Consider the following 24948-nt stretch of genomic DNA (forward strand, 5'->3'; position numbering starts at 1 on the left):
GCGTGGAATCAGAGCCCCCAAAAGCTTTCTGGGACAGGCCTCCTCTGAAGCCAGGGGTGGGGTGGACTGGCGGTTGCCCCCAGAGGGGAGGCCGAGGAGAGAGGCTCCCACTGCTGGCCTGGCGAAAGGCCAGGGCGGGGCCTCCTGGGCGCTTCCTTATAAGGCACCCAGTGCCCCTTGAGCCAAAGGAGGATCCTTGGGCTGGCTCCCAGGCCCAGTCGGCTGCCTCGGGGCGCTCTCTTCCCCCAGGGAGAGGAGGAGGAGGAGGAGCACCCCACCTTCCCCGGAGCTGTGCTGGTAAAAGAGGCTCAGGGCTGGCGATGCAAGAGCAGTGCTCATGGCACAGCTGCTCCTCGGTTGGCATCAGCCCCAGGGACCCCGCCCCAGCAGCCCCCCCACTTCCCCGTGGGTGCTGGGAGGAACGTTTCCGAGGACGGGCTCAGCCACAGCAGGCTCCCCACGGTTCCTACCACGGAAGGCCTGGGGACGCCACCCTCCAGCGTTAAGAAGAGTCCTCCAACTGGGCATGACTTCCTCAAGAGGGAACTGGCCAGTTGCGTCAATCCTGGAAACATTTAACTAGTTTCTGCAGAAAAATGTTTCTTTTTTTAAAAATAAAAAGCCTGTGAGTTAGGGAAACTTGAATCACGGTCATTCTTGCGTTCTAGTTTTTCGTGTGAACAAAAAAAAACTATAAATCCTGACAAACCTTTTAGGGTACATGTTGCCACGGAAGGAACAGATTTATTAATCGCAGGGGTTGGGACTAGTCTTTCCTACTCAGGGACATTAAAAGCAGCATTAAACTGTTTGCTTTTAAAACATTCTGCTGTATTCTTCATGTGAGCCGCCACCCTGTGGCAGAGAAAGTTTTCCATCTGGGAGAAAAGGTTTGGGCTGCTGCTGCTCCTTCCTTGCTAGCCTCTCCTGCCCACCGTTAGCCCTTGATAGAGAGAGAACTCCCATCTCCCCTTCCTGTCTATCGCTGGCCTTCCCTGGCAACTGGCCAATGAGGCACACCCCCCCCCCACCCCCAGGAACCTCCCCTGGAGAAGGGGGTGCCAAGCCCACCACCCTTTGGGAAAGGCCAGCTAGTAGCGAGCGCTGGGCCCTTCTGCTTTTTCCACTCTGCGGGCAAAGGGCATTTGTGATCAGGATGCTCGCTGGCTTTGGTGTGCCAGCAAAGACGCGGCGGGCTCTTTGCGCATCCAGAGTGCAGGAGCACTTCCTGATCCAATGCGTCGTGCAACCCATCCACGCACCCTCCCAGTTTCCGCACTGCCTCTCTGAACTCTGATGCCAATGGAAGGCCCTGCAGAGCAGACGGAGGGACCGCTCCCTTCCTACCTCCCCCCCCCACCCCCTCCCACAAAGGCTCTTTATCCTCCAGAGGCAGCAAGCCAAATTTTAAAACCTAATCCTGGCTCTGGAGCAGGCTGCATCCTTCAGAAACGCCTTAAACATTGGTTAAGATTGTACACACCCTGCTGGAGAATAATAAAGCAGCTGGTAGAGCAGTTCTTTTTCTTAAAAAAGTCTCACAAATTTTGTATCTGCTGCAGGAGGAGGCACTTCCGTTAAGACAAATACAGCATGTCTGGTCTTCGGAGTTTCTTAAATACAGTGTGCTACGTAGATTTCATACACACACACACACACACACACACACACACACACACGTGTGCACGTGTATATATATTTACACACACACGTATATATACACACATATATACATATATATATATATACGCACACACTCACAAATATGTATAGGTGTGTATACACACGCACACGCGCACGCACGCGCTTCCTAACCCAGCATTTCCACCGCGGGGTGGTCCTTGCTCTCCATCCAATCAAAACCGGCGGAGCTGATGGAGCCGATGGACTCGTTGCAGATCTGCTGGAAGAGGGGGTCGTTCTTCAGCTCCTCCAGGGTCGCCTCGTCGTCTTGGCCCTGCGGGTGGGCCGGGTCAAAGAGCAGGTTTGGGTCCAGGGCGTTGAGGTCGTTCATGCTGCCCGAGAGCTCCGAGGTCAGCCGCATGTCGCTGGAGAAGACGGAGGCCACGTTGGTCAAGTCGGGAGGCACCTGGCCGCCCTGCAGGCTGCTCTCCTCCAAAAGCTCCTTCACGGTGCCGCTGAAATCCAGCTGCTGCTGCTCCCCACCGTCCGAATGGGCCGCGTGGTCCCCAGAAGCAAAGTCCGCCGGATCGGGGCTGCTGTTTTTAGCGAGGTAACCTGGTGTTTGGAATTCAAAAACGGACGGGCTGCATGGGGGCATGTTCTGGGCGTTGGCACTTGGAAAGGCGGCAGAAGTCTCTAAAATCTGAGTCAGGTTCATCCTGGCGGTGTAGTTGGAGGGCAGGTTGTTGATGCCCAGGCCGCGCACGGCATCATCGTTCTCCGAGTCCAGCTTGCTGAGCAAGACGTTGGTGATCTTCTTGGAACTCGGCTGCTGCTGCTGCTGCGGAGGCTGCGAGAAGGCCGTCTCCATCATCACCGTCAGGGGCACCGACTGGCTGCGCTGGGCGAGGGCACTGGCACTTGGGTCTGCGTGGACGTTCGCCAAGGAGGGGTGAACCTCCGGGGTGACCGGACTCCCAAAAGAGCCCACCATCGTTCCAGGGCGGAGCACGGCCGTGACAGGGCAGACGGTGCTTCCGCTAAGATTCCGCTGGCGGTGGACGGCGGGACTGACACTCCGGCATCTGAAATGGCCGCCATGGGAGGAGCCGGTACCTTTGTTATCGAGAGGCGCCGGGACAGCAAAACCTTCCTGCTTGCTGCCAACGGGGGAGACGGGAGTCACTCGCCCAAAATGGGGGTCGTAGTGCCGTGACTGAGACTGGTAGGACTGGCCGGGGACGGCAAAGGCATGGGGCTTCCTGAAACGGTCTTCCACCGACTCCTGGTAGCCGGGCAGGATCCCCTGGCTGGTGACAGAGGACGCCCCCCCCACGCTGCCATAGCCGGCATTCATCCATTCCAGCTTGGTTTTGTCGGGGTGGGTGGCCATGGGCCGCTGCATGGGCTTCACGGGGCTGCTGGAGACCACGCTGGCGTCGTGGTAAGCCATGCTGGAGCTAATTGGGGTGAAGGCAAAGGGATTCCTACACTCCACGGGGCTCGGGGGCACGCTGCTGCTACAGTTGGAGTGTGGGGTGCCAACAGGCGTGTGCCGGCTGCTCCCCAGGGCGCTGTCAACAGGCGTGGTCTGGGCCATCCTGGAGCACGGACTCTCCCGGGACACGCCTTGCGATCCTGCCATGATTTCCGACGTGGGTGTGGGTGTCGGGGTGGGCGTGGGGGTGGGCGTATGAACGGGCGTGCCGTTGCTATGGATCGGGTGATAGAAGTGGGCACTGCTGGGGTGAGGGCCCAAGGGGGTCCCCTGAGCCACCCCCTGGCTCTGGAGAGCCATCCCCAGGGAGGCGCTGTAGAGGTGGGAGGTGCCGAGGGACATCTGCTCCTCCATCAGCACCAGCTCCTCCACGATGCTGTCCTGGGTCAGGTCGTCGTCGAAGGAGAAGAAGTTCTCGTGGGACTGGGAGGCGGCATCCTCAAAGTCCTTCAGCTCCTGCTGCAGGGGCAGCTGGCCGGAGCTCTGGCCGGGCAGGGGGTGGTCGAGGGAGGCTGGCTGGACCTGATCTGCCAAGGGCTGCCCAAAGACTGCCCCCGCCTGCTGGAACCCTTCTAAGTGCACCGGCTCCCAGGCGGACTTGGGCAGGTCCTCAGAGTCGGGTGGTCCAGCAAGCGTCATGACGCTGACGGGGGGCTTGCAGGCCTCCTGGGCAAAGGGGGAGCCCTTGGCCAGCTGCTGCCACACACTGGGGTTCAGGCTGCCCTCCGACTTAGAGCCGTTTCCCAGGACAAAGAGGTCTCCTTGTTCCAACTTCATTTCCACGCCTGCTGAGGCGGTCGCTGGGGGCGGCTCGAGCAGGGAGTCGCTGGGGGCAATGATGAGGTCGGCATCCAAGGGGCAGGAGGGCTCCAGGCTGATCCCTGAGGCTGCGGACTGGATTTGGAGGGCCTGGATTTGGAGGGCCGCCTGGCCGGGACTCTGGAGAACGGCAGCCGGACTGTCGCTGGTGGGGAGAGGCAGGCCGCCCGTCTGCTGGGCTTTCTTGGCACCGCTGGCCTGGGGGTCTTCTGCAGACGCCTGTCCCACAGAGAGTTTCTTGACTGGGGGCCCCTGGGCATCCACAAAGGCCGAAGGCAGCCTCTTCCGCAGGCCTTTCGGGCACCCTTGGTCGCCTGCAGTAGGTGAGGGGGCGATGCCAGTGCTGGAGACATGCTGACCCACGTCCAAGGGGCCCGGGGGGGCTTCATGCGCCTGGGAAAGGGGTTTCCTCTCTGACTCTCCCCCCTGGGGGTCGCTGCTAACTGCCCCGAGACGCTCCTCAGCCCGGCCCTTCCAGGCCTCGCCTTCCACAGTCCTCAGCTGATCCACAGGCTTTAGCAGGGCGACTCTGACCGACTGAGCAGGGCTGGGATTCTCTTGATTCTGCTGCAAGCTCTCCTCCAGCCCCAGTTCTGGCTCAAGTTTGACCTCTACCGAAGACGGGGCAGAAGCTAGGCCGCCGCCGCCGCCCCCTTTGGTTCCCGGGGACTGGAGTGAAACCACAGACCCCTTCTTGATCTGAGGAACGCTCCTGGCCTCTTCTGCGGCTGCCGAGCCAATGGCGGAGGCCGTGTGCTTGATGGGCGTGCCACTGGCACTGCTTGGGGCAAGCGAGATGGCGGTCATTTTGACCACGTTCATGTGCTGAGCAGGAACCACCGTCTTGATTGGGCTGCTCGTGAAGAGCACCGTGGTTGGGGAACGAATGGTCAGCGCGTTGGTGTTGGCTGGCTTTGGCAGGATCTGGGCATAGCGATGGCGAGCAGAGCGGTCTCCCACGGGGCTGGCCGGCACATTTTGGGGAGTCTTTGGAGACTGCTTGATGGACTGCATGGGCTGAGTGACCACCTGGACGTTGAGTGGAAGGACTTTGCCATCGGCCGAGCCCATCGGGCTAGGAGACGTCACCAACTGCCGGGACCTTGGCACCTGAGGGGGGAGAAGAGGGAGTGAAACCGAGAAAGGGAACAGCCGCCCTCGGAGCTGACCGGTTTGCTTTCTTCTGGGAACAGGGGGCTCCCCCCTCCCCTCCCCCAACCCTGCAGGACTCCCAGATTTCTCCTTCCCATCCACTCCGCCCCATCCCTCCGCCCTCCCAATTCCTGACTCAGTGCCTCAACCCCCCCCCTCCGGAGTCACTCCGGCCAAACCCCTCTCCAAATCATGGAATAGTTTTCCTTCCTGCATAAGGGTCTCTGCCTGGCACTGCCCCCCCCCCAACAACAACATTCCACGCTACTGGAGGCAGCCCTCCCTCCCTCCCTCCCCGAGAGACTTACTGTGATAGGACTTGGCACGGCAGCCACCACAATGCCAATGGACTGAGGGGACAGGATGGCCGGGCTCCCATTCGGAAGGCTGGCAACCCCGTTGCTCGCTGTGCCCTCGGCCTTCTTGGCGGGCGACTCGCCTGGCAGAGGGGACTGCAGTTTCTGCTCCTGCTGCTTCTTCTGGATCTTGCGCTGCAGCTGCTGCTTGGCATCCACGGGTGAAGGCAGGGTTTTCATCTGGGGCTGGAAGCAGTTGCTCTCTGCCGTCGGGACGAAAGCCGACGGCTGGGGGATCCCCTTGAGTCCTGGAAGGGGCAGGCAGGGCCTTGACCAGGGGGAAGGCTCAGCTCGGCCGGCGTACGGAGCACAAGGGGGAACCTCTGGACGTTGGGCAACAGGGCGGCCCTTCCAACAAGCCTCGGCCATGCCTCTAAGGAGCAGGGCGGCCCAGTTTGCTCTTTTAGACGGGCAAAAGGGAACTGGGCACCCCCCTCCCTCCCTCCCTCCCTCCCTCTCCTCCTCGTCCAGACCAGCCGTGAAAGATGCCTGGCAGATCCCCTTACAGGCCCAGCGTCTTCCCTGTCCAAAGGGCCTCCCTCAGTGTCGGGGTGAAGCCGTGTCTCAGGAATGAAGCTCTACCCAGCTCTTGCGAGGTTGGATGCCTTCCTGATGCCCCTCAGGGGTCCCCAGGGAAAAGGCAGCCCCTCCCTGGGCAAGAGCGAAGCTGCTTCCTCCCTTCGTACCTGCAGGAGCGCCCGCCATCACTGCCAAGGCGGCCATGGATTTGGTTCCCGTGTAGTGGCTCTTCACCAGGAAGCGGGCCAAGTCCAGGACAGAGTCAAAGGGCTGGCTGAGCACTTTCTGGGCCCACTCGCAGACCAGCTGGCAGGCAGCGGACACAATCTCCTCATCGGCACTCTGCAGGCGCCCGGCAGGCTCTGCCCCATCCAGCTGCAACCAAAGCCCAAGGGGGGACTGAGGAGACCGTGCTCGGCCACGTCCTGCCCCCCCCCACCCGCTCTGCCCCCATCCCCTCTGAGGAGGAGGACTCCTCCTCCTCCTCCTCCTCTCCCCCAGGGAAACCGGCAGCTTCAGAGCCGGCCATAAAACCTCCTCCGGCCACCCCAGTTCTCGGTTTTAGTCAGGAGGATCATTTCGAGTTTTATGGGAAGTCAATTTCTCTCTTTACCGTCTGCCATGAAGGCTGCCGAGTACTTTGCCTTTGTGTAAGGGGCAAGCAGGGGCTGCCACAACAGGCCTCGTCCCTCTGCAGCTCCCCAGCCTCCCCCCCCCCCGCAGGTGTCTCCTTGCTCCCAGCAGCGCAGGAAGGCCTCCGGGATGCAGCCCACCCATTCCACCCCAGAGGAACCAAGGGAAAACCCAGCTGCCCTTCTCCTTTCAGAGACTGCCGCCTCTCACGCCCGTCCTCAGCTGCTTCCCCAGGTTTCCCTTCCCTTTGCTCAGGATGGTCGGCCGTGGAGCCTCTTCTGGCAGAAGCCAACCCCCCAAACTGCCCACACAGCAGGGGTCTACGTTCTCCTCCGCCGGCTGCAGCGAAAGGAGCTTTATGCCACTAAGATGCCCAGATCATGCATCACGCCCATCAGGCGGCTTTTCGAATGGGGTCAGAGAAGCAGAATCCGGCTACCCCAAATGTCCCATTTCCCTCCCCCCCAACACCCCCCCCCCCCGCGGCCTTCACTAGAACCAGGGGGGGTCTGGCTTGAGAGGATCCCTCACATGAGACTCCGGGTGTCAAATTCCTTTCGTCTGGCCATCACCTTCCTCCGGCTCCTGGAGCCCCTTCACCCGGTCAACGGCCAGGAGATAGCCGCCCGCCCGCCCGCCCGCAGGGAGACCTGGAGGGCAGCGGCAGAGCTTACCCCGTCCCCCGTTTTAGGGAAGTCCAGATTGGGGAGCGATGGCATCAGCACCAGGGCTTTCTTCCGAAGTCCACTGTAGCAATATGTGATTTTAACAGTTAAGGCGGTGCCGTCTTTCAATGCCAAGAGGGCTTTTTGTCCCGAAGCGCCATCTGCCCCGCGGCCCACGGACAGCCACGGCTCTTTCCAAAGGATATTTAGATTTGCCTCGCGTGCCCAGGCGCCGGGCCTTCATGTTGGGAAAGACGTTCTTCATGATCTTGCCAAAATCTGCGGCGCTGAGCGGGTGGTAGCCGAGATTGTCACAGTAGCTCCTGAAACAAGAGGAGGGTCTCAGGAGGGACCCCAGGGGACGCAGGGCCCAACGCCTGGCTTGGCCGAGGAGGAGGAGAGCGGCCAAGAGAAAAACGGCCGAGGGGCGGGGAAATCTGGAGGCTCCCAGCCGCCCATCCATACAGCTCCCGCTCTGCAGGAACCCCCCCCCCCCCGAAAAAGCTCCTGGGATCCCTGTGCCGAAAACCCAGGAGGAGGGGGGGGGGAGGGAAGGTGGAGGTGCAGCCCCTGGGAGCCTCCCACCAGCCCTCTAGCAGAGCTGAAAGGCTTTCTGGGTGAGGGAACCAAAAACCCATCTCTGCACTCTGACACCCCGGCTCTTCCCCAGGGAGCCTGGCTGCCCAACCTGCCCCTCGGCACAGGACCAGCCTGGCATCGGGGCCGGCTGACTCTGGCTGAAGGGAGAGTGCTGGCATTTCGGCCTCTCAGCACGCTGGGTGGGAACCGCTGCTCTTGGCAGAGGGCAAGCTCCGGCCTGGCCCGCCCTGCCAAGGCCCGAAAGGCCAGCCCAGCCACGGGCAGACTGACCTCTCCTCGCCCCCCCCCCAGAGCCCAGGCGGGGAGCTGCCCAGGCCCTCCCTCCAGATCAGTGGGGCAGCTGCTTCTCCCCGTCTGAGCTGAAGGGCTGCCCCCTCACTTTGGTTTGGGGGAGCTCTGCTGCAAGGGGGACCCCCTTTGGGAGGCGAAGGGGTGGGGGTGGGCTTCAGGGCAGGCGAGCAGGGCCCATTCAGCAGCCCCTTTGACATCCAGAGGAGGGAGCAGCTCAGTAGGCAGAGCCAAGGGGCACCAGGCGGAAAGCAGCCCCCCAGCCCTCCCCCCCCCGGGCCACAGACAGGAGAGACTCACTTGTACTCATCGTAGACTTCCTGCTTGGGAAGGGAGGTCTCCGGGTGTTCCTCCAGGGTGTTCCGGATCCAGGAAAGGGCATGCACCTGTTGAGCACGGCTGGAGGAGACGGAGAGCTGATCACTGCAGCAGGGAGAGGAGAGCTCAGGTGTGGGAACGGTGGCATCGTCCTCGTGGGACGCCCCCCTGCCTGGGCTCAGAAGGGCAGCCTCCGTCCGTGAAGGGCCCCTGTGGAACCCCCACTGCCACAGGGCCAGGAGAGCTGCCTCCCAAGTGGCGCCCGAGGGCCTCGGGATAGGCACGCCAGCTGGGCCCCTGGGGAGAGGGGCAGGTCCTGGGCCCCAAACAGGCAGCTCAGGGTTGCCGCTCAGAGCCGTCCCCGAGCAAAGCGAGCGTGCTGCTCATGAAGCAGGGAGCCCCTCTGCACGCATGGGAAGCCGCGAAGGGCGCGAAGCAGACTCCCCCCGGAAGGCTGGGCTGCTTTCTCTCCGAGGGGAGGTGCCGCATAAGCCAAGGCAGCTCGCAGGGGAGGCCAGGCAGGCAGGGAAGGGCTGCAGGGCCCCAAAGACTCTCTCTCCATTCATCCTGGAGGGTTCAAGGCATGGCGTCACCTGCCCTTTCAAGGGGGAAATGGCTTCTCTCTCTGCCCCCAGGAGCAAACCCCACTCTGAGGAGGCTCCACACCAAGCCCCCCCCCCCATCCCGAGGAAGCCCCCCCCCCAGCACAACCATGTGACCGGGTGCGCTTGGTGAGGGGGGCAGATGTTCTTTAGATCCTGGGACACGCCCCCCCCCCCTACCTTTTCTCGCCATTGCTGGGACCGGAAGGCAGTTGAAGGTAGAGGTAGAGTTTCTGTAAATCTGTAAACTTCTCAACTTCTTGCTAAACCCAAGGAGGAGGAAGGGGGGACAGGTCAGCCCTTTCAGGCTCCCCTCTCTTTCCCAGACATTTCCAGGGCAGCCCAGAAAAGCTGTCCGCCTCCTTCCCTACCCTTCCGCCCCCCCCCCCCCGCTCCTCCAGCCCCACAGAGCTCTCAGCCAGTAGCTCAGCAGGGAAGAGGCTTTCCCTACGCCAGCCCCTCTTTCAGGATGGGGCCCTCGTCCAAGGAGCCTAACGAGGAACCCCCTTTGGGAGTCCCGGCGCCTGGCACCAGCGCTTACGGCACCCTGCAAGACCGTTGTTAAGGAGCCCCAACTAGAAACGCCCCATTTCCAGCTTTTACTCACCAAAATGCAGTCCACTTTAGATTGTACAGCTTTGCTAGGGAGGGAGGGGGGAAAGGAAAACAGAAGAACAAAACCAGCCCAGAGTTAATATACACGGGGGGGGTTATAAACAGGAGCCTCCCTGGGGACCCTCGGCCGCCTCCCACCTTAAGGAAAAGCAGAGGCTCTCTGGAGCCTGGCGAGGGGAAGAGGACTTGGGGTTCCTGCCTTCTCCCATCAGAATCCTGAAGAGGGTCTTTAAATGCCTTTATCTGAGCAGGAGGCCTGGAGGAGGGGACGTCCCCAGGCGTGTCTAGGGAGGCCTGGAGATCACTTCCAGCGGGTGAGGCTCTCCCCAGCGGGTAGGAGACCAGAAGGGGAGGAATGCTGCCAAACTCTGGACGGGCCCAACGGGGGCTCCCCGGGAAGCCTCGAGGGAACAGGCAAGGGGACCGTCGTGAGTCACTGCTCCCTCCCGGCCAGGAACGCCCCAGTTAAGACGGAACAATCCACAGGCCCCCTTGGCTGCCCGTTCTCTAGTTCCAGCCTCACCCACGGAAAGCAGAAAAACGCCACCCCTGCAATTCTCACCCGGGTCGAGCACCAGGTTCCCTCCACGAGGAAGGGCCCTGCAAGGCCGCTGCCCCCTCGGCTTCCTCTCCTTAGCCAAATCCACTCAAGGCCAGCCAGCTCCCCGGCCGTTGCCTGGCCTTGTGGCAATGAGTCCTGCGAGCTCCAATGGCGCCTTCTCTGTTGTGTTGGTTCGGCCTCCCTGCGCTCCTGAGCCCCCCATTTCATGCTGGCACAGCCACCCCCCAGAGGACTCCCACCAGCACCCGGGAGAGGCGGGGAAAGGCCAAGCCACCGCTCTCCCCCACCCCCAGTGCCAGGGCAAGAGCAAACTCAAATCAAGGGTGGGGGGGAGCAGCAGCATTCCCCCCCCCCCCCCGTGCTAGGCCTGCCAGTATCAACCTTCAGCATCCTGCACACCATCCTGCTCTGCAAGGGAGTCAGCCGCTTCTCCTTCCATGGCCAGCGCAGCCACTCTCACGCGAGGAAGGCCGACTGGCCACACAGGAGCCCCAGGGAGGCAGAAGAGCCAACTGCCCCTCTGCCAGGGAGGCCACAGCGCCTTTCCTTGTGACCGAGGGCATCCCCGGCCCCCGGCTGCTGCGTGGGTTGCTTGCAGCTCCTCTGCCTAGCCCAAAGGGACGTCACCAGGGCTACTTCATCAACCTAGGGGGCATTCCAGAGCACGGGGGCCACACCTAGACCAAGAGTGACATATACTTGTGAGCTCCCCATCTCCCCAGCAGCTCTGCTGGGCAGGGCAGTGAAGCGCCCTTCTCTGCTGCTGGGCCAGGGATTCTCAACCCCTTTCGGGTCTCCCTCCCCGAGCCCAATTCTTGCTGCAAGAAGAGCAGGAGGCGTTCTGGGAAGCCACGCACGATGCCTGGCCGACTCCGCAGGCTGCCAGGGTCCCAGGTGTCAACTGCCATCTCTGGGCCACGCCCCTCCTCCTACCCCCCCCCCCCCGAAATCCTCCTGGAGAGAGCCGAATCTTCCTTGTGGACACAAAGGCGATTAGCATAAAAGCTCTTGCGGAGCGAAAATAAAGCAGAAGCCCAGAGATTAGATCCCCAAAGGCGGCAGAAGCCGGACAATCTGCCGTGCCGGCCGTGAAGGAGAAAAGGAGAACCTCCAGCCTTTTCATCCAACCGGAGGGATAATGCAGCGCCAGGCAGCCAGACAAAACAAAGCCACCACATGGCCTTGCAGTGCTGGGCTCGGCTGCGCCTCCTTTCTCACAAATAACCTGTTGGAGGAGAAATGGCACCATTGCGAGAGGAAGGGGGGAAGAGGCGGCCACCCTCTCGGCCACTGTGGAGCAAGAAGAGCCGTCGGAGGGAGGGGGCTCGGGCGAAAGGTGCCCCTCCCTGTCTGGGTCGCCACTCTCTGCCCGACCTCCCCCAGCCCAAAAACACCTCAGCCGCACGATGCCCATTTGGGAGGCAGGAGGGGCAGCCCCCTGAGATGGAGCAAAAGGGGGGGGGGCTTAAACGATCTCCCAGAAGAAAAACAGAGCAAGCTGAAGCTACAAACGGAGATTAGGGGGCTGGGCAAATACAGCAGGGCGAGGGGGCGGGGTGGGGGCTTAATGCAAGAGGCTGATGGCTGTTGCTGAGCTCTGCTGCAGGCTGCCTGTTTTCCTGCCTTGCCTGCCCGGCTGCCGCCGCCGCCGCTGCCACCACCCACTGGACGTTCCTGGACAGGCCAGGTTCCATGTGTGGGGCGGGGGGGGGGGCTCCCTGGAATGCCCCCTTCTTTGAAACAATTGGATGCGCCCTGGGCTTTTCAGGGCTTTTCATTTAATCAGCACCTGAGAATACGCAGGGGTTCCCTGGCGCCAGCTGATGGGTCTCGGATTTGGTAGCAGTTATTTTGCATGTTAGATTGTTCTGCTTTGATCCATTTGAACATTTGGATTAATTTTCTGTGGTATTTTGTTGGGATGTATGGCCGACGTGAGCGTTGTGTATCTACACTGTAGATGAAGATTTATTGTAGCTGTGGCTTTTGTTTACTTGTCCCGCCTTTATTATTTCTACAAATAACCGAAGGCGGTGAAGGGATCCCACACAGCGTCCTTCTCCACAGCCACCCTGAGAGCTACTTGCAAACCATCCAGAATCACCGGTGGGAAGAGCAGTGTAGAAATTGATAAATAAATAATAAGCACCGTAAACAACTACTATCAGCTACAAGAAGCAGCGACACCTTTAGCCCTGTGGATTTCCCTGAAAACATTTTAAAAGGAGTCCCTTGTAAAAGCACTAGGCCTGCCGGCTGCCTGCAAAAGTGAAATAAATGGCTCCAATCTATCCTCGTTTCTCTGGAGGTTTTGTACTATCAGGAGCGGGGACCCCTGTAAGGGAACCAGTCCCACCCTCTGGGCTCCCGCGAACCCCTGGGAGGCAGGCGGACCGTCTGGTGGGCCAAGGCCCCGGGTCCCCTGGTGGGAGGCAGGAGGGACCCTGCGAGGTTTGGTGGCCTTATTATTATTATTATTATTATTATTATTATTATTATTATTATTATTATTATTATTATTTACGGACCCACATTGGGTCGAAAGGCTCATTTTATGGTCGCGACTCCCCAAAGGGCCCCCGAGGGCTCCACGGGCTCTTTCCTCCGTCCGGGGCCCCTCCGCCCCCTCCCTCCGGCCAAGCCTTCCCCAAGACCCGGGGCGCTTCGAAGGGCCTCCCGGCCTCCCCTCGGCGGCTCCCGAGCAAAAGCAACGAGGCGAGAGCTCCGACCGGCAGTTGACATCCTCCTCCTCCGCCGCACAGCGGAGAGCAGCCTCGCTCGGGCTCCGTCCTTCGGGCCCTTCCGGCGCTTCCACGCGGGGGACCCTCGGCGCCGTCAAGCTCCCCACCGGCGGCCTACTCAGAAGCCCCACAGCGGGGAAGGCGCCGGCAGCGGGCCAGCAGGTCGAGGCGCCCGTCCCGAAGGGCTTCGCCGCAAAGCTCCAGCCAAGCGGCCGCTCGGTTAACCGGACCCCCAAGGCGCCCCCGGAGCGCCCGCAGCCCCCGACGGGAATCTCCCCGGGCCGCCCAGCCGCAGCCCGGAGACCACGGAGGAGGGCGCCTCCCCCCCCCCCCCGGCCTCCTCCTCCTCCTCCTCCTCGCAGGGGAGCCCGGCGCTCGCGGGGGCCGAGACCAGGGCCGGGATGGGCGGCGCCCGCGGCAGGGGCCCCTTCCAGCAGGCGCCCCGCAGGCCCCGGTCAGGGCTCGCCTCCCTCCCTCCCTGCCTGCCTCCCTCCGCCAGGGGCCGGGCAGACAAAGGCGGCGGCGGCGGGAGGGCGGGGGGGCCTCGTGGCCATTTTGTCTTCCATCTTGGATCCGGGCCGCCCCGGCGCGGCGGAGACAATGGCCGCGTCCCCGGCCTGGCCCCGGAGGGCGCCCCGCCCGCCCGCCGCCCGCCCGTCCCCCTCCGGCACTCACCAGATGGAGCCGCGGATCTTGTGCTGCAGCGCCCCGGCCTCCGCGCCCTGCAGGCCGGGCACCAGGGCGGGCAGGGCGGGGGCTGCGCTGGCCCCGTCGGGCGCGGGCGGCGCCTCCTCCGCCATGCTGGGCCTTCCCGGCGAGCGCCGCCGCCTCAGCCGCCGCGAAGCAGGGAGCCGCCTCCCGCCCGCCCCGCACCGCCGCCGCGCATCCCCGGCACGGCCGCCGCGCCGCTAGGCTAGGCAGGGGGGCGAGGGCGGCGCATGGCGGGCGGCCCGCCGCTCCGATCAGCGCCGCGATGCCGCCGCTCCTCTCCGGCGCCGCCGGGAACCACAGCTCCGCCGCCGCCGCCGCACCAGCAGCCCCGCCGCCTCTCCAGCGCAGCCGCCGCCGCCGCCGCCGCCGCAGCGCCGCCCGCTGGCCGAGGCCGGAGCGGCAGGGAGAGCCGCGCGCGCCCCCGCCGCCTGGGCCGCCGAGGGGGCGGGGCGGGGGCGGGGCCAGCGGAGGGAGCGCGCGCGTCCTCCGGCTGTCCGGCGCGGAAAGCAAAGCGGCGTGTCCCCCCCCCCCCACCCCCACCCCCACCCCGCGCGAGGGTCCCGGAGCGCCGCGAGGCCCCTTCCCGGCGGAGGATTCGCCAGTAGCCGTGCGGACCCTCCATCGGCGGGGCGGCGGCTTCCCGCAGACTCCGTGGCCGTCGCTCACTGGGGGCCTTCGGGGGGCTGCACTAGAAGACCCCCGAGGCCCCCTCCGGCCGCGTTCGAGGGAAGCGGCGCTCTCCGCCCGGGCACCTCCGGGGGCAGCGCGGGAGCCGAGTCAGGGGACGGGAGGGGCGAGCCGGCGGACGGCCACTCCCAGGGCCCGGCGAGCGAGCAGGCCGGCAGCGGCGCGGTTGCCTAGCGACGGTGGGCCATGGCGGCGGCCGGGGAGCCCTCGGGGGAGCAGCCGGCCCGGCCTCGCAGCGCCGCCCCCCTCCTGGCCCGCGAGGAGGAGTACAGGTAGGGGGGGGGGAGGCGCCGGGGCTTCGGTGGGGGGGGGGGGAGGCGCAAGGCCCGCCGTGACCGCCCCGTCCCGTTGCAGGCGGCTGAACGCGGCGCTGGAGGCGAAGGCGGCGGCGGTGATGCGCCAGGCGGAGGAGCTGATGGTGAGCGCGGCGGCGGGGGCTCCGGGGGCTCTGGCGGCCGGAGGGGCGGTTCTGACGGCTGCCCTCCCTTCTGCAGAGGGACCGACGGGAGGCCCTGGCCAGGCCCGTCTCGGCCCGCGGGGACGCGCCGGAGGAGGAGGCGGCGGCGGCCAAGGAGAGGTGAGGAGCCCCTCGCCAGGCTTCTGTGGAGACCCCCTCCGCCGGGCTTAGCCTCGCCCGAGCCCCTCCAGTTCCCCGCCCCCGTTTCCCTACCGGCTGCAGGCAAAAAAGGCGGCGGAGGCCTCCGGGCTGGCGGCAAGGAGAGGAGGCGGCGGCAGCAGCTTCCCTTCCTTCATTGGCCTGAATAAAACCTGAATTTTATGGCGATCTGCTCCTCTCTGCTGCTTCTTTCCAGGGATATAAATTCTCCTGAACCAGCGGTTTCTTTTGCACAGAACAAGGTACCGGAACAGAATTTCCCTTTTACAGTAAGTCAGCCCTTCCCTTGTGGGGGGGAAGATGGATGGCTTTTAGCCCAGCCACATCTTGTGCGTCCCCCCCACCCCCCCCAGCAAACCACCTGGACAACAAACTGCACATTCTGTCCTTAAGGCTGAACCCCAGTGTCCGAATGAGCCCTTGCTTTTAATAGCTGCTTTAAATAGCCTCTTTTAAATGAACTTTCAGCATGCCGACCAAGGACCTAGAGTGGCTTTTCTGACTTCTCTTTAGCAGCTTCCCAAGAAGAAAGCCAGCACTGCACCTACAATTCGAAACCGGCCACTGACTGGAAGAAAAGGGAAAAGGCCTCTCTTAAGGTGGTATAGGGGGTATAGTTGAGCATAAAGCAGGATCCGCATTGGCAGCTTTGGGGATCTTGCAGCTTTCATAATGGGATGCTTATAGTTGAATTCAGTTATTTCTATCCAGCAGCCTCAAAAGGACACAAGGCAGCCAAGCACTGCCTGGGCAGTTAGGTCAAAAGAGCCGTGTCCATCTCTGAGGCCCTCACTCCAAGTCTGGGGAAATTCCCCTTTTACACAGGGAGGGAGGAGCTTTAAATGCTGGAGGGGAGGGATAGGTCTACCTTTTCTAGATCGTCTCTATCTCTGAATAGGGAGCTTCATGGAATCTCCTCACTTGCTCATACTTGTTGGACTGCTGCCTGTTTTTTGTTGTTGTTGTTGGCATGTAGCTGTGTAAAAAGATTGCAAAACATTATTCAATCTTCTTAGCTGGCACATGATTCTGGATTTAAAAGAGGAGGTTGAAATCATTTCAAACTGATGATTAGCTCCGTGTTACAATTTTAATATGCGTCTATGTTTTATTGTAATGTTTTGTACAAATGCTGTTCTACGAGTAGAGAATGTTTACTTATATTGGGTCAAATACCCACAAGTATGCAGTCTTGTTTTTAGTTTCCTAGACATTTGGGTTCACATTACTTTCAACTTTCCAGTACAAAATCAAGATTACAGGTTGACCCAAGCAATACCGATGTTGCTGCTCCAGGATGCTCCCTGACAAAACTAATTGGGAAAATTGAAGGACAGCTGGAAGAAGGAAACCTGCCTGATCTGGAAGATAATCTTATCCCAAGTACAGGGTGTGAACTTGGAGCAGGCGAGTGAGGCTGTTTGCTGGCACGTTTTGCTTTCATTAATTCTCCCGTAATCTGCCACCCAAATGTTTTTTTCAGGGTGGCTTAAAATGGGTTACCATAAGATGGGCTCCAGAATTAGAGATCCCACATAAGCTGGATTGTCATATGGAGTTGTTGCCAACTTGCAGAGGCCCAGATCCGGTTCCTAAAGGCAAAGCTGCGTGTGATGCAAGAGGAGCTGGACGCCGTTGGGCAAGAATGCAGCAAGAAGGTTTGTGTTAAGCCATGGATTGTGCTTGGTGGTCCACAACATGAAGGTATCTATTTCACATTTCCCAAGTCCTCTGCACGTTCACATTCACAACTTCCTCATGAGAGGCCGGGTTTTCCTCGCAGAACATAGGAGAGTGAGGAAAGGCCTGGTAGGGAAGTTGGAGGGATGTCCCAGAAGAAAAAGAACTGAGGAAAACAACAAATGTGTCTCCGGGGAGAATGTCTCTGAGCACCAACGACCACCACCCAAACGGGGGGTGGGCTTGTTTTTGAAGTTTTGATCTAAAGTTGGAATTCGGGGGGGGGGGGGGGGGAGATAAAGTTGCAGAGAAGAAACATAGCATCAACCCAACAGGCTCCAACTCTCTTGTGGCTCTTAATTTTGGGCCTGCAGGAAGGAGAGAATGAAAATTTGAGCAGCCGTCTTAAGGAGATTGAAGAAGAACGTGGCCGGCTGCAACGTGCAGCCAGCCTTCACCAGTCCCAGGCAGAAAAGTACAAACTGCTATCAGAGGAAGCCTCCCGAAAAAGCGAGGCTCTGCAGCAGAAACTCTCCACGCTGGAAAAGGTAACAGAGCCATTTCGACCTCTCGCCTTCCTTAGGAGGGGGTGGCATTGCTCACGTCGGGCTAAGCTTTGATTTATTTAATCGTGATTTGATGAAGTTCTAATGGCTCACAAGAAGTTGATCCAAAGACACATAAATTATCTGGTATGAATGTCCCAGAACTGAAGCAGGTAAGAAGAAATAGAAATGAATAGATGTAGAGCATCCTCACCGTGGAAAGCTCCTCTACCTTGTTTGTAAAAAAGTGCTGTTAATGTTTGTGGGAAGTTATCCCTCAGAAGGAGGCAGGGGAGGTGCCACTGCTGCCACCACCTCTGTCCCTCTGACTGGCAGACAGGGCTGGATGTTGCGGCTCTCCTTCCTGCTGCCGCCGCACCAGAGGGCAACTCCTCTGCTGAAGCCAAGGGAGGCTTTTGGCCATGTTTTAATTTGATGCAACAGGAACTGGAGAATCTGAAGCGAGCACAAAAACAAGCTGCGGCAACCCAGAGCACGACGGACATTCGCTTGAACCGAGCTCTTGAGGAAGCTGAGAAATACAAAATGGAGCTGAATAAACTCAAGCAAAGTAACAAGGTAGGGGGTGTGCATTAGCAAGAAATGTGAATTTGGGAGGCCCCCCCCCCCCCAGCCTAGGATAGCCCCCTTCCCCTTCCTCATCGGTCTTTTTCAACTAACTGCTCGGGAAACATCGTCCCATTTTTTTCTCATATCAACTATCGAATAGGATAAAGCTAAATAGCTTCCTTCCTTTTTATTCTAATTTGCTGTATGGTCTTTTCCTATCTGTTCCAAGCAATGCATTCAATATCAGTTCTAAAATGAAGTAATTCTGCAAGCGCACGCATTGTAATCCGTCTTTCTCCTGGTGACAGAATCACAGACCTTTCAAGGCATATCGACTGCACGTGGGGTTTGGTTAGGAAATTATGGGAGCTTATGACTGCGCAGTACTGCTGAGTCTTGTCGATTGTGGATGGCATTTGCCCTCTCCTTCAGATGTGCCCACCAAGGACTGTATTCCTAATGATGTAACAGTTTCTGTATCCTTCCTTGTGTGCTAGGATGTGGTCAACCAAGAGCATAAAAAGCTTGAAGAACTAAAAATTGAAAATAAGAGACTGGAGAAACAAAAAGAGGAGCTAGTGGCAGGTTTCAAGAAGCAATTAAAACTTATCGACATTTTAAAAAGACAAAAGGCAAGCTTCCCTATGCTATTAGTAACTTTAATTGGATTAAAATTAAGGGTGCAGCATAATTCATTATTTGGTTTGACTGAAATTTAGTCTCTGGGTTAAAAAGCAATAATGAACTGGGTCATAGAGTAAATCCATGCAGGGGAGGTGAGGGGTGGGGAAGGAATCAAAGATGTTCCAAGATCTCCAAAATCAGTTTTAATCCCCATCTCAAATCCCAAAGGACATACCAGAGTTTCAGGTGGGTTCCTTTTGGCCGTCCTTCATGTTTGAGCCATCTCAAGATAATGCTCGCTGAGAGGTGGAAACCGGTTTCTGTCTTTGGATGATCATTCAACAGGGGTTGCCAAGTCAGTCAAAAATATACGTGTGTGTGTGTGTTAACGTTACAAGAAATGCATTTCTCAAATTATTTTTCAGATATTGAAAGAGAATGCGCAAAACCTCTGTTGGAGGTGAAAGAAACATTTCTTGAATAAAAATCTTCTTTCCCCCCTAGATGCACATTGAATCTGCCAAGATGCTCTCTTTTACTGAAGAGGAATTTATGAAGGCTCTGGAGTGGGGCAACTCTTAATTCAATACACAGCATCCCCCCTCTACAGAAGAGTGAAATTGAACCACACCTTTTTCGGGGGGGGGGGGGCGGGGGAGGCACAGTATATGCTTTACGCTATTGGCTTCTTCCCACCAATGTTTTTGCTAATAGCTCTTTTCTCATTCTCCATCACTTAGGGTTAATCTAACTCTTTGCCAACTCTTTTAATTGATAGCTGTCATTAAACTTCTAGACTATAAAAATAATTTGGATGCTCACGCTTATTATTGGAAGTAGCTTTATAAAGGATTTTTTTCAAAATATAACTACAGCAAATAATTGAACATTTTTCAGTTAATAGAACAGATGTAATAGTACATTGTATAAAAATAGCAGCTAATTGGAGAAATGAAAGCTGCAGTACTGAAAAAAAGCTACCTGCGTGTTTTTTTGCTTTGCTTTAAATCGCTAACTAAGCAAAGCAGAATCCAATTTGTTAGAAATGCTTCTAATGCTTGGAATTATCAATCTGTCTTCAAAGAGAACTCGAGCTCTAGTCAAAGAAGTAATTGATCCATATAAAAGTCATTTGTTAAAAAGTCTGTAGCGAATGCTGTCTGTAGGGTGGGATGACTGCTGGGTGGGCTCTTCAGGTGAAGCAAGGAAAACTCAGGTGCCTTCTGAGAGCCCGCCCCCTGGCCTCTTTTGGTAAGCTTGCCGGAACTCTTCTCCAAGCATATGAACATCCCGCTCATCTTTAAGGATTCCCTGAACAGAAGGAAAAAGTTCAACATCATCAGAACTGTTTTCAAAATTGCTACTTAACTCCACAGCTTTTTAAAACAATCAAACAAAATGGCCCCTTTTTTCCTTTCCTTTTAAATGTAAATCCCTCCCAACAGTTCATCCTTGTTGTAAATATCCAACTTTTTCAAACAAAGGAGAACTAAAAGAGATTCTGCCACTTTATCACAAATCCCCTTTCAAAAGTCAACTCTAATCAGGTACAAAGCAGTCCAGCCACTTCTGGTTTCAGCTGCCACAGGCCCCCCTGCAGGATCTGCTCTACAGATCCAGTGCAACGAGAGAGTGGAAACCCACGGAAAGATTGCTGAAAATGCTCTGTAACCATTTAGCCACTTCAGGGCAACTGAACCCAGCGTGGGTGCAGGACTGTAGGGTTTGGGTGACCCCACGACATTTAAAATCTTTGGGCCATCTTAATTCCTCATATGAGAATGCGGAGTCGCAGCTGGAGGAAGGATATAATCTCCTCCTCCTCACCAGGAGGAAAAAGTAGAGGCATCAGAAAACTCGCCTGCACTCTTCCTGCTGGGGCCTGATGCCCAGCCGGTCACAGTTCTGGTCCAAGCAAGCCCCCCACTTAGTCATTAGGCTGCCTCGACTTACCCGTGGAAGATACCCCAGCAGTTTAACTGCATGCTCTTTAAGAAGCTTCTGCCGCTCTTCCTCAATAATGTCAGCAACGATTCCTCTCCTCCTCTCTTCTATTTGTCTTTCTTCTAGTTCATGTTCCTATGGTAGTAAAATTGAAGCGTGTAACTTTTTCACTTCAAAAGCAGTTTCGTGCTTTGGCTGACAAATGATCAGCCGCTGCTCTTAATACAGGCTGCAATCTGTACTCAAATGCCAGAGTTCCTCAGTTCTAGAATTCACTTTACCTTGTCTGCGATGACCTGTTTGCGTCGCTCTTGGATCAGCTTCTCCACCTCTCTCCTGTGTTCCAGTTGCTTCATTCTTCGCTTCTGAGCATTCATCTGCTCAATACGGTCGTCTTCTGCAAATTTGGCTAATAGGGCCTGGCCAAAGGCCTCCTCCTCTTCCTTCAAGGCCTGCAGCAGCATCTTCCTTGAAGCCAGCTGTTCTTCATAGGCGCCGCGGAGCTCTAGGCGCTGCCTGATCCTCTTCTCCAGCTCTTCCTGCACATGGAACAAAAGCTCATCTCCAACCATCTTTTGTGCCCTCAGCCAGAAGAGCAGGGCTCGGGCATCCCCCTTTCCTTGCTGCCCCCCCCCCCCCCCGAGCCCCCTGGCTCAATCAGGCTTGAGCCAAAAGCATTTACCATCTCCTTCTTCCTCTCTGTCTCAGCCTGTTCTTCAAAGTGCAGCTCAGCTCGGATTTGCTCAAGTTCCTCTCGCTCCTGCTGCTCTTTTTTCAGAACTTCTGTAAGCTACAAGCAAGAGGAAAGACAAGTTTAGGCAGCTCCCACCCAACCAAATCTGAGGGACAGAACGGCAATGTCAATACCATTTGCTGGAGCTTTCTTTTTTTCTCCTCATTTTCATGAATCTTTGCCATTCGGTTGTCTTCTCTCTCCTGCCACATGTTAGCAAATTCCATGATCTTCTGGTTTTCCTCTTCCATCTCTTCACGCTGCCGTCTCCTCCGCATGGCCTGGTCTTTTTTGAATTCTTCAATGAATTTCTGTGTGGTTCTCTTTTTTTCTAGTCTGTCTTGTCTTGCCCTACGGGAAACGTGCAAAGCTTCAGTAACGCACACGGAGGAGCCTGACAACCTATACTGAGAGCTTGGTCACCCTCCCTTCTGAATTGTCCCCTCTTCTGTGAGCAATTTAAAGTTTCCCAGCTGCATGCATTGGCATGGGCACATGGCAGATTGCCATACTTCTATCTTCCAGAGGTCCCACTGCTTCTTGTGGCCACAAGAAGGGATCACAACTAAAGATGAATGGTATGAGAACCTTTCAATGTGGCCCCACCCAGCCATGGAAGGGGCCAACAGCCTTAAAAGACGGTCCAAGCTTTCTCCCCTGTGAAGTAATTGGCCCAAAGGTTTCTGAGAAGCCTCGTGCAAGTGAGGGAATGGGTGGAAGCACTACTGGCCCTCCCAAGGCCCGGAGGGTCCTTTGCAGACCAAGGGGTCAGGGATGGGAGCCTTTAAGCAGACTCAACCGCTGCCTGTTTGGGAGTGTGATAACCCACAGCGTGTTACAATTAGTTCTTGACTTATGAAAATTGGGGCTGGGACTTTTGTCACTAAGTGATGCAGATGTTAAAGTGAGTCACTGCTACACCCACTAAGAAAACCACAGTTGTTAAGCAAATCTGGTTTCCTTCACTGACTTTGCTTGTTGAACATCCTGACCCCCGAGAAGGTTGTAGTTGGCAATCGCGTGCTCCCCGAGTTGCGTGTTGCAACTATAAATACACACCAGTTGCCACACTGCAACTTGATCATAAGTTGCAGGGATATTGTGATCACTCATTTTTCAGTGCTATCATTACTTCCAATAGTTATTAAATGAATGGTTGTAAATCAAGGACTGACTATAATTGTCAGGCCAATTCATCCTAAAGGAAGTACAAGTAGTTCAGCCAAGTAAGTTTAACGTAATATAAACTTAACTTTTCATCTTCCTCATAGATCTTCCTCACAATTTCATCAATCAAGAGCTTCTCTCTAAGGAACTCCTTGTAAGCAGCCTGCTTCCGCCTCTCCTCTTCCTCCAGCTGTTTCTCCAGTTCTTGCTGATAGAGCAACTTCTCCTGATTGCGTCTCGTTTCAACAGCATTCTCTGCGTTGGCTGCTCTTTCTTGCTCTTCCTTCATTGCTCGGTAGATATCTGCATCCTCCTTCTGTTGGCACAAATCCATCTACTTGCTCTATTTTTCTCCTACTTACTTATAACTTACAATCATTCACTCCATCTTCCTTGTCAGGTACATCTACGTTTGTCTGAGAAGTTAGTTTCCAGATCCGTTATCTCTACTGTATCACAAAATCTAAGATTTGCTACAAATCATTCAGGTTCTCACACATTACAGCATCATCTGCATATAAAACATCCCACATTCCAGTCAACAACCTGTAATTGCACCAGCATTCTTTATTGACCTATAAATATTTCTCCAGCTACTTTTTCTGCAGTTTTCCAACATTCACACTTATTTCATCAAAAGTTCAAAAATTATTCCATAAAACTAGTTACCATTTTTTCATATTTCAGAGCTTCTTTTTCAGCAATCTGAACAGCCCTCTCTTTATTCATATATGCAGATTTCAGTTTCCTCTCTAGTTCCCGCAATTCAATACTAGAAACAAGCAGACCAAAAAAAACACAGAAATGATTATTGATTCAAGAGCCCTCTAAAGAATTAGCACAAAAGGCACTGAATGGCATGACGGTGGGAAACAGCAGCAGCAGCAGCTGGAGCGTGAGCTAATTAAGGAGAGCTACAGGCAATGCTTGATTTATGACAACTGGGGCTGGAACTTTGGTCATAAGTTGAGGTACCTGTGTGACTGAATCCAATTTTTCCACCATTTCTCTAAGTGGACAATGTGGTGGTAAGTCAGAATCACCTAGTCTCCCAAATGGGCAGTTATTGGCAAAAAACAGCAAAGAAGTTTGCAACTCACAGTCATGATCATGGGACACTGCAACTGTTAGTAAATGCAGCCCTGTCCAATCGTGTGCGTCTGCGCTTGTGACATTTCACAACAGTGCTTTTACAAGCCATAAAGCGGCATTTCAGAGTCTATTGTTTCTTTCAATTGTTGTTAATCAACTGCTCATAAGCTGAAGACTTTCTGCACATGCAGAAACTCTCTCTGATCCACACCCTCTGCTCCCAAAGATGCTTGGATGGGCCCCAGCAACAACGTCTGCTCCTCCATATGTAGCGGGAGGATGGTCCTCAAACAACACAAGCAACAGAATGGTCAGTAAAGGAAATACCTATTTTCTTTGATTTGTTGCCTCATTTTTTCATCCTTAAGTTTGTCATGGTTTAATCTTGCCAATTCAGTTGCCAGTTTTTCTTCCTGCTGCAGTTCCAGGTCTTTTAGCCTTTTGCTCTCTTCTGCCTGGCAAAACACAGATTCACGTACATTTCAGTGAATGTTTGTCTGCGATTCTCCGATGCTTCTCTTTGCGGAGCCATGAAACGGGGGGGGGGGGGGCGGGGGGGTGCGAGGAGAGCCGGCTGCGACTCCCGCTGCCGACCAGGGGAGGCCGCCCTCCTTCCCGCCGCGTCCGCCCGCGCCCACCTTGCGCACGGCCTCCTCCAGGCGCTGCTCGTGCTCCTCCTCCCGCAGCAGCCGCGTGACGCGCTTCTGCTGCACGCGGTCCTCGGCCTCCCACATCACCTCCAGCTGGTGGACGCGCTCCAGCTTCTTGCGGTGCTCCAGCTCCCGCATCTGCTGGAAGTAGAGCTCGTGCTGCTTGCGGTCCATCAGCTGCGCTGCGGTGGGCTGCCGTCGCCTCGGCTTCTGCGCCATGGCCGCGGGAAGCCGCCCTTTGCGGGCCACAGGCGCGGAAGGGCGGCGGCGGCAGAGGACCGAGCGCAGCGCCCACTTTCCCCCGGCGCCGCGCTGCCTAGCAACGGACGCGCTTCCGGCGGAAGCCAGATGGGTGAGCGCGCCGCGTCGCCAGGCAACCGCGCCCGCTGCCTACGGGGGGGGGGGGGGGCGAGTCCCCCTCGCTCGACCGGAAGCGCCCCGAAGAGAAGGCCGCGGCCCGTCCGGCAGCAGCTGCGGCGCTCGGCCGCCCCCGAGCCCCGCGGCAGGACTGGGAGCGAGGCCCGGCCGACCGAGGGCGGGGGGATTCCGGCCTCCCGGCAGGTGCTACCACCCACCCGGCCTCAAGGCTGCCCGTTGCCCGCCTCCCCCTCTGCTCGGCCGCCCAGACAGCATTCCCTGCCCCCCTCCCCTCCCCTCCCCTCCCCTCCTTTGCAGCCCGCCGGCCGTGGCCTGCAGTGGCTCCGTCGGCCCGTGGCTCCGATGCGGGCTTTGTCCTATTGCTTTTAAATTTGTACCTCAGGAACCTTTTCCACCCTTCCAATGAACGAAGAGGGAGGCTGCCAGGAAGTTTTCTCAGGCGCACCGGGCTCTTCCCAGCAGCCTCTTTCTCTTTTCACAAGATCTGCATCTCCTTCACATTTACTCAAAGGAGTCTCTCCGGCATTGGAAGGGGAACGGAAGCAGCTCTGCCTCAGAAT

At 57.3% G+C, this 24948-nt stretch overlaps 3 protein-coding genes across 7 annotated transcripts; 1 reads left to right on the forward strand and 2 right to left on the reverse strand.

Annotated features, from left to right (window-relative positions):
• Nucleotides 1-683: 683 nt before the first annotated feature.
• Nucleotides 684-14018, reverse strand: RFX7 (regulatory factor X7). Of its 2 annotated transcripts, XM_032232794.1 has the most exons (9): nucleotides 13667-13856; nucleotides 9681-9714; nucleotides 9254-9336; nucleotides 8454-8576; nucleotides 7472-7588; nucleotides 7275-7359; nucleotides 6135-6342; nucleotides 5401-5696; nucleotides 684-5050 (listed from the first exon to the last, which is right to left on the reverse strand). In XM_032232794.1, the coding sequence occupies exons 1-9, from the start codon at nucleotides 13789-13791 to the stop codon at nucleotides 1811-1813; spliced, it is 4311 nt and encodes a 1436-aa protein (XP_032088685.1). In that variant the 5' UTR covers nucleotides 13792-13856; the 3' UTR covers nucleotides 684-1810. The 2 variants fall into 2 exon arrangements, with proteins under 2 accessions (XP_032088685.1, XP_032088686.1); XM_032232795.1 differs by lacking the exon at nucleotides 9681-9714 and having other exon boundaries at nucleotides 13667-14018.
• A 135-nt stretch (nucleotides 14019-14153) lies between these two features.
• On the forward strand, nucleotides 14154-19222 carry TEX9 (testis expressed 9). 4 transcript variants are annotated; one of them, XM_032232804.1, is made up of 11 exons: nucleotides 14154-14661; nucleotides 14744-14807; nucleotides 14884-14966; nucleotides 15202-15274; nucleotides 15519-15604; nucleotides 16249-16412; nucleotides 16581-16663; nucleotides 17060-17233; nucleotides 17675-17809; nucleotides 18298-18432; nucleotides 18929-19222. In XM_032232804.1, exons 1-11 carry the CDS (start codon nucleotides 14576-14578, stop codon nucleotides 19004-19006), a joined length of 1161 nt encoding a protein of 386 aa, XP_032088695.1. In that variant the 5' UTR covers nucleotides 14154-14575; the 3' UTR covers nucleotides 19007-19222. The 4 variants fall into 4 exon arrangements, with proteins under 4 accessions (XP_032088695.1, XP_032088696.1, XP_032088698.1 ...); XM_032232805.1 differs by having other exon boundaries at nucleotides 15522-15604; XM_032232807.1 differs by having other exon boundaries at nucleotides 14155-14661; nucleotides 15202-15247; nucleotides 15522-15604; nucleotides 18929-19220.
• An 88-nt stretch (nucleotides 19223-19310) lies between these two features.
• MNS1 (meiosis specific nuclear structural 1) lies at nucleotides 19311-24356 on the reverse strand. The gene is made up of 9 exons (XM_032232803.1): nucleotides 23999-24356; nucleotides 23688-23815; nucleotides 22938-23040; nucleotides 22355-22584; nucleotides 21236-21452; nucleotides 21051-21158; nucleotides 20650-20907; nucleotides 20378-20503; nucleotides 19311-19735 (listed from the first exon to the last, which is right to left on the reverse strand). The coding sequence occupies exons 1-9, from the start codon at nucleotides 24227-24229 to the stop codon at nucleotides 19637-19639; spliced, it is 1500 nt and encodes a 499-aa protein (XP_032088694.1). The 5' UTR covers nucleotides 24230-24356; the 3' UTR covers nucleotides 19311-19636.
• Between the last annotated feature and the right edge of the window lie 592 nt (nucleotides 24357-24948).

This window comes from Thamnophis elegans, chromosome 16 (genome assembly GCF_009769535.1).
Source record: "Thamnophis elegans isolate rThaEle1 chromosome 16, rThaEle1.pri, whole genome shotgun sequence".
Taxonomy (NCBI): domain Eukaryota; kingdom Metazoa; phylum Chordata; class Lepidosauria; order Squamata; family Colubridae; genus Thamnophis; species Thamnophis elegans.